This window comes from Bos mutus, chromosome 9, assembly GCF_027580195.1.
Source record: "Bos mutus isolate GX-2022 chromosome 9, NWIPB_WYAK_1.1, whole genome shotgun sequence".
Classification (NCBI taxonomy): domain Eukaryota; kingdom Metazoa; phylum Chordata; class Mammalia; order Artiodactyla; family Bovidae; genus Bos; species Bos mutus.
Genome location: NC_091625.1, coordinates 69453636 through 69466461, shown reverse-complemented (window position 1 = coordinate 69466461; position 12826 = coordinate 69453636). Strand labels below are relative to the sequence as shown.

The window sequence follows — 12826 nt, the reverse complement described above, 5'->3', positions numbered from 1 at the left end:
AATAAATATTTTTTAAATTTCAAATACTGATTAAAAGAAATATGCCAAAATTATGTCAATTTTATTTCAATAAAACTGCAGGAAAAAGAAATATTCACCAAATAAATCACAGTAAAGACTGCAGAATACATACTTAACAAACTTCAACAGAACATATTATTTTTAAAGCATTTCCATAAACTGTAAGTTAGTCTAAAATAACTTGCTGTTTTTAAGTTAAATTGATCTGGGTGAGGGTCCTCCTTAGAAATATCTTATTAACAATTAGTCTGAATTACTGTAACCAAATCTGATTTTTAAAAAAAGTTCCTTCAAAACATGTTTAACTAATTAATTCCCTGTGTTAAATACTCTGTTGAAATAACTGGTATAATTCCTATTTTCTTGACTGGATCCTGACACAAACTATTTCCCCCTACAATGTTGTATTTACAGAGGCCTAAGTCATGAAAAAGTTGGCTTAAAGCTCAACATTCAGAAAACTAAGATCATGGCATCCGGTCCCATCACTTCATGGGAAATAGATGGGGAAACAGTGGAAACAGTGGCTGACTTTATTTTTCTGGGCTCCTAAATCACTACAGATGGTGATTGCAGCCATGAAATTAAAAGACACTTACTCCTGGGAAGGAAAGTTATGACCAACCTAGACAGCATATTAAAAAGCAGAGATGTCACTTTGTCAACAAAGGTCCATCTAGTCAAGGCTATGGTTTTTCCAGTGGTCATGTATGGATGTGAGAGTTGGACTATAAAGAAAGCTGAGAGCCGAAGAATTGATGCTTTTGAACTGTGGTGTTGGAGAAGACTTTTGAGAGTCCCTTGTTGAGATCCAACCAGTCCATCCTAAAGGACATCAGTCCTGGGTGTTCTTTGGGAGGACTGATGTTGAAGCTGAAACTCCAATACTTTGGCCACCTGATGCAAAGAGCTGAATCATTTGAAAAGACCCTGATGCTGGGAAAGACTGCGGGCTGGAGGAAAAGGGGACGACAGAGGATGAGATGGTTGGATGGCATCACCAACTCAATGGACATGGGTTTGGGTGGACTCCGGGAAATGGTGATGGACAGGGAGGCCTGGTGTGCTGCGGTTCATGGGGTCGCAAAGAGTCGGACACGACTAAGCGACTGAACTGAACTGAAGTCATGAATGACAAAGACAACAGGTACAAAGGTAAAAGCAGCTAGGAGTCTGATTTTTTTAAAAATTAAAACTGCATATTTCATGAACTTGTTTCCTCATAAAACAATTTGTTTGATATGTTTTTTAATTTAATATTCAAATTTCATATAGTTTTACATATCTTTTTAGGTTTTGTTTATAAAACCTAAAGATCTGTGTATCTAATTTTATATTGAAGTACAGTGTGGTATACAGTAGTGGGTATACAACAGCACCACAATGAATTTTTATCTTAAATTCACTAAACCCATATTATAGAAAATTAATTTTAAAATTGATGTAAATCTGGACAAAATGCTTTAATAAAAATTTCATTCATAAAGACAATCATACAACACACAGTATGCCTTGGCTTGTTATCTCTAGGACTTATGGATACCAAATACTCGCTATTACTGGGCTTCCCTTGTACCTCAGCTGGTAAAGAATCTGGCTGCAATGCGGGAGACCTAGGTTCGATCCCTGGGTTGGGAACATTCCCTAGTGAAGGGAACAGCTACCCACTCCAGCATTCCAGCCTAGAGAATTCCACAGACTGTATAGTCCATGGGGTCGCAAAGAGTCTGACGTGACTGAGTGACTTTCACTTGACTTCACTTCTTCACTCACTATTACTATGGAGTTCAATATTCAATATTTTATGTGGTGCTTAGGTAAGATGACAACGTACCTAGACAAGAACCCAAAGTTGTCTATTTCTATTTTAAAGCAAGTTTGTTGATCCTAAAGGCACTAATTTAAAATAGGCATTAATAGTCATTATAAAATATGAATTAATAAAGAGGCAATTTTTTTTTTCCATAAAAATTTTGGTCTTCCATTTAAAAAGACTTCCCTGGTGGCTCAGATGGTAAAGCATCTGCCTACAATGCGGGAGACCTGGTTTCGATCCCTGGGTCGGAAAGATCCTCTGGAGAAGCAAATGGCACCCCACTCCAGTACTCTTGCCTGGAAAATACCATGGACGGAGGAGCCTGGTAAGCTACAGTCCGTGGGGTCGCAAAGAGTCAGACACGACTGAGCAACTTCACTTCACTTCACTTAAAAGAAAAAGTTTGATGGCTAAAAATAGTCTGAAAACTCTGCCTTAAATTATCTTCTTTTAGGCAACGTATTAAAAATTATTAAGGTAAGACCTGATTATAACTTCTTTCTGCTTTAGGGCTTCACTTCAGTATTTTCATTATTTAAAAAAAGAGCTGTGCAAATATAATTAGAATACTACTGGGTTTAATGTAGGTTTACCATTTGGCTCCTAAAATCACCAAAAGAAAATGAGTTAAAATGAACACTCACTGTCTTAATTCTACCACCCTGGAGCCATAGAGAATATCTTCTTTCCCTTCCACATTAAAGAAGCCTCCAAATATTATAAGACAATTAACTGACTATCCTAGATAAGCAGCCGGAGTCTGTAAGCCTTCCTCTTATGATGTGGTTTCCAGCCTCCTCGCCACCCTGGCCTCCTCAGGACACAATCCTGATTGTCAGAATTCTAAATAAGGTCTGACTGCTACAGGTCTAGATAGAAAGTTTTAGATTAACAGATCATCTACTTGCCAGTTTATTACTTATCATAAACATCAATCAAAACTCTTCAAAAGCTAAGCTTCACAGCTAAATTTAGCTGAATATTTTAAATGCTTAGAAAGTGTGAATTTTATTTTTGCTCTAACAGTCAGATGTAAGATATCAAATTGAAACTTGGTGTAATTCACATGGCAAATGCCAACACCAACTATCTTACCACAAAGTCGGGGTCGGGGGACACAGGCTGCTGAGATGCATTAAAAAAGTCAATCACCCTTTTCCATCAGATTCTTACCAACTGGGTGAGTTCTTTCTTGGGAATATGAAACCCTCCCTCCATGTACTCAAAGCATCCTGTGTTATACCACTTTCTCCCAGCACTCTAATTTTCATGTATACATGTTTGAGGTTAACAAATGTCCTTGACTAAAGTCATAAGTTTTGAGGGAGAGTGTGCAGAAACAGAAAATTGTAAGCTTCAAATATCTTTGACTCAGCCTTTAGTAAAATTAACATTATTTATATCCTAGTTGGCATAGACTATACTGATTCTTTATGTTTTCATCATATAATTAAAACTGTACTTATTCTTTATATTTTCATCATATAGTTCCGTTTTTGCCTATGACTATTTGCTAAGGGCAAACAACATTACTATATGCCAGAAAGGTTGGCTTTGTAGTTCCAAGGTCTGCTAACTTGTACCTTTGACATTATAAATGTTTGTTAAGGAAAACTGTATTTGCTAAAATGTCTATTGTAGAAACTGTGATTGCCTGAGTCAAGCTGTAACCACTGCCTGTGATAAGAGCTTGAGGTAACTTCTACCCTGGGTGGTAATTAACTCACTTTCAATGGACTTGGCCGGTAACTTCCCTGAAATGAATGGGTGTGGTTTTGCTTGTTAGACTGAGAGCATCATGATCTTTCATCCCCAACTTTCTCCCTTCAAGGCATGATAAATACTGGAAACCAACACATCTCTTTTTAAAGAATCAAGTGAATTTAAAAAGAAATCCTCCAACAATAAGGACCATGTATCATCATTGTATTTTCCTAACACTTGGCTCAAAGCTTTCCAAATGTGATGTGTTCAACAATATTTATCAGTTGAAGTGAACTGAATTACTCTTCCTAACAGCTCCCATAAATTTCATTGCCACTAAAATGGAACATGAAAGTTCAGAAGAAATCAAAGACTTTTGGTTTCTTTACTAGGTTTAGAAATATTTGTTCCAGAATGGATGTACTCTTAGATACACTGAGTATCTTCCAGAATATATCTGAAGCCTTTTGGTTGCAGGTGATAACAATTTAGCCCAAGCAAGTTAAACCGAAAAAGAGGGGAAGGATTTATTGCTTCACAAAATACAGGTCTTAGTCACAGCTGAACTCAGAGACTCAAACAATATCATCAGGACTGTCTCTTTTTCTCTCTCCTTCTCTGGCCTCTTTCTTCTGTGCTTCACCCTCAGGAAGATGCCCCCTAACTCCCTATCAGCTAGCAATCTTGTGCTTACATCCCTTTCACTCACAACCCAAAAGGAAGACAGATCCTTGATCAACTCTTAAGAAAGTCTCTGGTCAACTCCACGTGGACCACATGTCCCTTGAACATGTGCACATGTCCCAGGGCAGGGAAGCCTAATGTCATGATGGACAGACCCCACAGAGAAGGGGAGGGAGTCCCCCAGAGAAAGGGCAGCTACACAGATAAATGCCATAAGGCTGCTCAACAATTAAAGGCCTAAAATCCCGAGTCCCTTCCCTTCCTGGCCATGATGGAAATAAAAACAGTCTTCCAGGCTGACATCTAAGGTGACTACAGTTGTACAGTACAGTCTCATTCATTACAGAGGAATTGTATTTACTGGGTCTATAATGAGCCGATAATCAAATTCCAAATCATCAGAAACAAACTATCTTCAGATTAGACTCATATTTATAAAATAGTACAAATGATCTGTTTAACTCATCCCACACAGAAAGACTCAGCTATTTGTCAGCATTACTTTGCCGATAAAGGTCCATCTAGTCAAAGCTATGGTTTTTCCAGTAGTCATGTATGGATATGAGAGTTGGACCATAAAGAAAGCTGAGCGCCAAATAATTGATGCTTTTGAACTGTGATGTTAGAGAAGACTCTTGAGAGTCCTTTTGACTGCAAGGAGATCAAACCAGTCAATCCTAAAGGAAATCAACCCTCAATACTCACTGGAAGGACTGATATTGACCTGAAGCTCCAATATTTTGGTCACCTCTTTTGCGAACAGCTGACTCATTGGAAAAGACCCTGATGCTGAGCAAGAGTGAGGGCAGGAGAAGGGGGAAACAGAGGATGAAATGAAAGGATGGCATCACTAACTCAATCAACATGAGTTTCAGCAAGCTCCAGGAGTTGGTGATGGACAGGGAAGCCTGGCATGCTGCAGTCCATGGGGTCGCAAAGAGTCAGACACGACTGAGCAACTGAACTGAAATGAACACAGAATGACTGTATTGAAACATATTTCATATATAAAAGTAAAAGGTCTATGTATTATTTAAACACATACTTATAAAATTAAGACGTTTCTTGTTAAAATACATATTCTGTGTGTGTGTGTGTGTGTGTGTATTTGTGTGCTTAGTTGCTCAATCATGTCCAACTCTAAGCAACCCCATGCCCTGTAGCCTGCCAGGCTCTTGTGCCAGGCAAGAATATTGGAGTGGGTTGCCATTTCCTACTCCAGCAGATTCTTTACCACTGAGCCACCTGGGAAGCCCTAAAATACATACTAATGCTCTTATTTTCAGCATCCTAGAAGGCCAGGGCTAGAAAGTAACTGAGCTGTCAGTGCACCCAACCATTAGCTGTTCTATCCTCCGCTAACACATGTTGCTTTGACAAATCACCACAGGATGGACATTCACCTGTTTCATTCCACATAAAGCAAATGTACTTCAAAATGGGAAAATTTGCAACAGGAAAGGAACAAATAAAACGCCTTCTGAATTAGCTACAGAGGTATCTTTTATAGTGATTAAAGCTTCCTTTTCAGGTTTTTTAGTGAGACTGACAAACTGCAGGGGCCAATAAGCTTGTATTTCTGTTCAAGAACAATCCCTTCAGGAAGCTCACTATGAGACAATGAGGTAAAATTCAAAGAACACAAGTACTGTAAAAGACTTCAGCAAAAACTTCATCAGAGACTATTTACAACACTGATTAATCCTACAACATCTGCAGAAACATTTCATGGTAAGTATGGTCCTGTGTAGCAAGGGAAAGTGCTTAATCTTCCAAGAAATATGCATTTATTGTCAGTCTATTCTACCTATTGTGGCCAAAAAGTATACAGTTTGAGAAAATGTTCCACTGCTGGGGCTTTAAACAAAATGGTCTAGCTGCTTTGTGCTGCATTTACTGAAAAATAAACTATGATGAATTCTACTAGATTTGACTACTCACCCCATTATCAAGATTTCTGGCTGTGCATACAGTTAACTTTTTACACAAACATCGCCCTTGCACAAGTTGATTTTTTTTTAATCATTTTGCTTGATTAAAATAGTAGCACTAATAAATCAATGAGATGAGAATACTTTCTCTCTACCACCACCAAGGGCAAAGGCAGGATATAACAACAGCAGGAGGGGAAAGGGACCATTTGACTCTTACCACTCGGCCAGCTGGGTCCCTCCCTTCTGTATCTCTGCAGGACTATAGAGGATGGGCTTTCCAACTCGCCTGTGTTTTGGGAACGACAACCACAAATGTAAACATTTACCAAAAACTCATTTAATTCCTCATTCGAGCTGCTCTCAGAAGGTACATTCTGGGGTCATCACCCTTTACAATGGAATTAGAAGGGCGTGGGCATAAGCTCTCTTGTGCTCTGCTCCTGGGAGGTCCTCACTTAGCTCAGAGCAGGCTAACAAGGCTACTAGGTGGGCTCACAAAAATGAAAAAGACCCAGAAGCTTACTGCACAACCCAGTAGCAAGATCAGGCCCTCCCAAACATCTAATAGGGGTTCTTTTACACGCAATCAACACGACTTATGAACTGAATATTTATGTTAGTGCTAATTTACATGTTTCTTCAAGCACGCTGGCTAAGAATTTCTCTGCCTTTTTTTTTCAAGTCCCCTTTTTAAGTACTGGTAGACCATCAGCATAGCAGTGCCTGGCAGAGAACCTTCTCTTTAGACCACCCTGTAGCAAAGAAATTAAACACAACACCAGACAACAGCTGATGGGGTATATGAACACAGCGTGAAGAAAACAGTGAAGCAATGAGAAAATCAAAGACAGATGAAAGAATAATGGGGAGAGAATGGGGACGATCCAGGGGCCAGTAGGCATGAATGAGAGGAGAGGGGGCACAAATGCTTCGATTCTAACCATAATTTGCACTTTGGGACTTGAACTTCACTTCAGACACAGTGGCTTGTCTTCATTTTCTTTTTAAAATGTTGTAAGTTGAGAAAGGAAGCCCCCCAAAGTACTTCCTGTTGATCAATATTGAGAGGTGCTCTATGTAAAACAAAAGACTTTGCATTCCCAGGGTCACAGGTGAGAAAGAAAAGAGCAAATTCCTCATCAAGGTAAAGCCTGGCTTCTATGATTAGAGAAGAGAAGGCTGCTCACAGACGGGAAAAAGAGAAAAGAGAACACAAGGAAAGCAGGAACTCTAGGAAAACCTGGAGCAGTGGACGAGGAAGTGGAGAAAGGAAAGAATTCACTCTGCCTACATCTGTCCAGACCAAGGTTTTTCCTATGCAGATCTACCTCAAGGAATCAATCAACCAACCAAAGCCCTCAGTTATACAAATGGATCATTCTGACAAATATCTGAAAAGTTTCACGGTGCCGAATGCATATCAGTGCTCACTGTTAGAAAATGAACAGCTCTGTTGTACAAAGTCATACCAGGTGTTCAGCTCAGGACCACTGTATACTACAGAGTATCATTTTCACCAGTAAAATTTAGAGCACAGCTGGGGACTCTTGTTAATAAGCAAATACTCTGAAGTCTCCTAACATTTATTCCAAAGCATTCCCAGAAGATTTCTTGTAAAACCTGGCTTATTTTCCCAAGTGCATAGGTATAAGATATGTATTCATTACTTTTAAACCTGTCTCTGGCTAGTTTCCTGAGGAACAGGAAATAAAAGCCAGATGTGAATCTTTGAGTATCTGAATCTGATATTGAGAGATTCTGTTGACCTATTTAAATTTCAATAAAGCACTGATGTAAAAGAAATGTGGCTGCAAATTTTAATAAGCACGTCTGTGAACATTTTTACTGAAAAAGAAGTAAAAATTCAATACTTGGGGGTAACTAGTGTAAGGCAAATCTATTTGGGATGTTAATTACAATGTGGGTACTGTTTTAACAAAGTTGAAATGTAAGTGAATACACTTAAGTCAGGGAGGAAAACATTTCAGTGCAAATGTCATCACTTTAAGTTCTGTTTTCTGGGCCATAAGCAGATGTGGAACCTGACTGGCATTAGTTTAAGAATATTCAGTGAGGTTTTTGCAGAAGTCAAAGTGGCATCCCTCGTCTGGAGGGATCTTACAGTTACACCCAAATTCCCTCCACGGAGAACAAAGCAAAGGACACACGAAAATATCTGCAAATGTATAATACATGTCATTTCCGAGCCAGCTTTACTTCTCTATATGTTATCATTGAGCACTACTCCGAAAACCTCTCGATTTCAGAGAACACAAATGAAGTCTGGCCTGTATAATTTGTCAAATTGCATGCAGTGACATGCAGAGAAACTCAAAACTAAGACACTAATGTGATAAAAATAAGCTGTAAAATTCCAACAGAAGGAAGATGAAATTCTAGATCTTTAACACAGCCCTATTCATTGAGTGACTGTACTCTGACGGTTAATTATTAACTATATACCTATAGTTAATACACATGAAATACACATGAAATACACATGAAATATCAGAGCTCCTTATTCTCCTGTTTCCCATAAGGGGAAAAAAAAAAACACAACCACTACCCCTAGAAAAAGACAGTCACTCTAAATAGCCAAGCACTTAGGATTCAGCACAGTGCAAATCCCACTTACTGATTTTTTCCTCGTCTCTTGAGAAAGGAAAGCAGCAGAGCTGGCCCATGGCACTGGCGCTCTCTCTCCCGCCTGGTGTTCTCCCCGGGCTCCCCAAAGAGCAACTGCAGTTTACCCCACGGTCCGCGAGCACACCCTGCCTCCTCCACTCCCCGGAGCAGCACAAGAGCAGGGAGAGCGGCGGCGGGGATGCTCTCCGACGAGGGGGCTCTCGCAGCCGCTGGGAGCAGGCAGGCTCCACCTCCCCGGGCCCCAGCCCCACGCAGCTGATACGCGGCTGGCTTTCGGGGAAGCGGGACTGGCTTTCGGGGAAAGAAGCGGCCCTACGCTCGCCTAATTCTCATAAAGCTGGGAGCTCTCGCCCTGAGATGAGTGCCATGTGCGCTGCGCGGCTCTGCAGATATGTCTCTAAGAAAGGTAGTGGAGAGCAAACCACAAGGAGTCCTTTCTCCTGCAGACAGATACGGTAATTACACAGGGAAATTCAAAGGGGGAGAGGGGGGACCATATATTCTGTCTGCTACTTAAAGAGGAAGACCTTTCTTTTATCCCCAGGAAATTTTTATTTCTTTGTTTCAGAAACAGGGAACCTGACTTTGCAGAACACAGAAAACACAAGTTGGAGTACCAGGAACTTCAAGCTGCAAGAAGGGTAGAATGGCGAAGTGGAGGAGGGATATAAAAGAGACCATCAATTGTCATCTGCACATTACAGTTTATCATTTAAATATCTGCTTTTTTAAACACTGCCGTGTTTCTCTACTAAAGCATTAAATCAATACCATGAATTTTTAAATTAGAGCATCAAAGTATGTCAGTAGCCCAGAAAATGCCCCAAATCACTGAGAAAAAGATCAGCAATAATAGCATCTTTTCTGAATAAAAACACAAGGTGGTTAAGCAAATTCAGGGATGGCAAAATAGCTGATTTCCAGACACGATATATTCTGAACTTCATGTAATCGTTCATGTAAAGATTTCATGTAATTGTGCCAAATCTGTTATCTTGCATAGGGAAGAGCTTTATCTTGCAACACTATGTGAAGGAAAGACTGCTCATGGTGCCAGGAATACCACCCAAATTCTTACTCTATTCCTCGACTTTCCAGCTAGGCACTCACATCCATTCACTGGGAGCTGGAAGGAGAAGGCAGTGGGTGATGATGAAAATTTCCCTGGTTTTGAATGCAGTGTGTCTATTTTCCTACTCATCTGAAGAAAAAAAGTATACAGTCTGGAAGAAAAAAAAAAAAACTTATTTTTTAAATCCTAACCATTACTTTGTGTGTTAAAGAAATATCTGCAGTGAACACACTTCACTGAGGAACATGAGTAACTCCTGGCATCCCCTAATCCTGGCATTGGTGTAGGGATAGAACCTTTAGAAATAAAAAGCCAGAGGTCTGAATCTCAGATCCGTCCGGTATTAACAGTTCTGAAACGCTGACCTCTCTGAGTTTTGATATCTTCATCTGTAAATCTGGCAAACTCACTATAAAATTTTAATTTGTTATTGCAGAGTAGGTGGTGTTTGGGAGGAGGGAGAGAAGAGAATAGACTGAATATCTCAAGTCTTTCCAGCACCAGCTAGCAATCGCACCTCCGCCTCTCCCAATTCTGGCGCCCTCTAGCTGCCATCTTGAGTTACTGCTTACACCTGTCACGTCCAAGCAAATAGCCCCCTCACTCCAATGCAACCTCCAGGGGATAATGTCCTGTGATAAACTCTACCAACTTGACTTTTATTAATTAAAGTCAAGTTTATTTATTAATTAAAGTCAAGTTTATTTATTAGTCCCCTGTTGGCACTACTACTGAAAACTTCCAAATATGAAACCTATAAAATGTATTGTTAGCTATGTAACAGTGTGTATCCCAGGATGTCCTGAAATCCAAAGAGGGGGTGGGGGGAGGATGGAGTTATAAAATGTCGGAGGCTTTTTTCCCCCATAAGCATTAAAAGTGAATTAAGCATAATAAAAGACTAGAAAACTACTGAAAAACTCAAGAAAGGAATTTTAAAACTGGCTTGCTGCTGCTGCTAAGTTTCTTCAGTCGTGTCCGACTCTGTGTGCAAATAATTAGCATATCGTTTAACCTCAAAGAGGGGATGGAGTCTGTGCTCAAGGTCACTAAGGTTTATCTCAGTTCTAAAAGGCTGCAATTTCACACTGTAGGTTTATGACTACTTCTAGCTCCAATCAGTCAATCCTAAAGGAATCAGTCCTGAATACTCATTGAAAGGACTGATGCTGAGGCTGAAACTCCAAAACTTTGGCCACCTGAGGCGAAGAACTGACACACTGGAAAAGACCCTGACGCTGGGAAAGACTGAAGGTGGAAGGAGAAGGGGACAACAGAGGATGAGATGGTTGGATGGCATCACTGACATGATGGACATGAGTTTGAGTAGGCTCCGGGAGTTGGTGATGGACAGGGAAACCTGGCGTGTTGCAGTCCATGGAGTCTCAAGAGTCGGACATGACTGAGTGACTGAACTGACTGAGCTTGGGATTTCTAAGAATGGTTTTCACACTGCATAGTTGTGAATTTTTTCAATAAAGATGATTCCTTCAACATAAAATTAAATGTGATTTCACTCCTGTAGATTTCATAAGAGCTTTCATATACATAAATTTTTAATTCAAAATAACTAAGAAACTCATGTGTCTGGATTTTTTCATTTAGGAAAAAAACTATTTCATATGTATATGAAATTCTGGTCAAAAAATAGAACTTTCCCCCCTGCCATTCCATGCCCCACTCCCAAATGTGAATAAGTATCATGCAGAAGGACCTAGAAAGTAGTCATATTTTACCCAATTATTTGAGAATACAACCATATATAATTAAGTCGAATAGTTTAAGGTAGAAGCCCCACCACAGTTCAGTTCACTCACTCAGTAGTATCTGACCCCATGGACTGCAGCACACCAGGCCTCCCTGTCCATCACCAACTCCTGGAGTTTACTCAAACTCATGTCCATTGAGTCAGTGATGCCATCTAATCATCTCATCCTCTATGGTCCCCTTCTCCTGCCCTCAATCTTTCCCAGCATCAGGGTCTTTTCAAATGAGTCAGTTCTTCACATCAGGTGGCCAAAGTATTGGAGTTTCAATTTCAGCATCAGTCCTTCCGATGAATATTCAGGACTGATTTCCTTTAGGATGGACTGGATCTCCTTGCTGTCTGAGGGACTCTCAAGAGTCTTCTCCAACATCACATTTCAAAAGCATCAATTCTTTGGTACTCAGCTTTCTTTATAGTCCAGCTCTCAAATTCATACATGACTACTGGAAAAACTATAGCTTTGACTAGATGGATCTTTGTTGGAAAAATAATGTCTCTGCTTTTTAATATGCTGTCTAGGTTGGTCATAGCTTTTCTTCCAAGGAGTAAGCATCTTTTAATTTCATGGCTGCAGTCACCATCTGCAGTGATTTCCGAGCCCCCCAAAATAAAGTCTGTCACTGTTTCCATTGTTTCCCCATCTATTTGCCATGAAGGGATGGGACCAGATGCCATGATCTTAGTTTTCTGAATGTTGAGTTTTAAGCCAACTTGTTCACTCTCCTCTTTAACTTTCATCAAGAGGCTCTCTAGTTCTTCTTCATTTTCTGCCATACCTCAGTCTCCCTAACTCACAAATGCAATCAAGTAGTAATTTAAAATTTAAAGTAATTGCTAATAGCAAAGGAAACCATAAACAAGATGAAAAGACAACCCTCAAAATGGGAGAAAATAATGGCAAACCGAGCAACTGACAGAGGGTCAATCTCCAAAAAATACAAGCAGCTCATGCAGCTCAATATCAGAAGAAACAAACAACCCAATCAAAAAATAGGCAGAAAACCTAACAGACATTTCTCCAAAGAAGACACACAGATGGCCAATAAACACATGAAAAGATACTCAACACTGTTCATTATTAGAGAAATGCAAATCAAAACTACATGCTGCTGCTGCTGCTAAGTCACTTCAGTCGTGTCTGACTCTGTGAGACCCCATAGACGGCAGCCCACCAGGCTTCC

General features: G+C 40.0%; 1 protein-coding gene across 5 annotated transcripts in view; it reads right to left on the bottom strand.

The window, feature by feature from the left end:
- AKAP7 (A-kinase anchoring protein 7) overlaps positions 1-12826 on the bottom strand; it is a 123074-nt gene that overhangs the window by 24886 nt on the left and 85362 nt on the right. For 2 of the 5 annotated variants that reach the window (XM_070376677.1, XM_070376678.1), the window contains exon 1: positions 8795-8992. The exons of 2 other annotated variants lie outside the window; for them this stretch is intronic. In XM_070376677.1, the coding sequence (XP_070232778.1) occupies positions 8795-8843 (49 nt within the window). In that variant the 5' untranslated portion in view covers positions 8844-8992. Of the gene's footprint in view, positions 1-6376; positions 6446-8794; positions 8993-12826 lie in introns of those variants that run through there. One more of the 5 variants, XM_070376676.1, reaches the window with a different exon arrangement.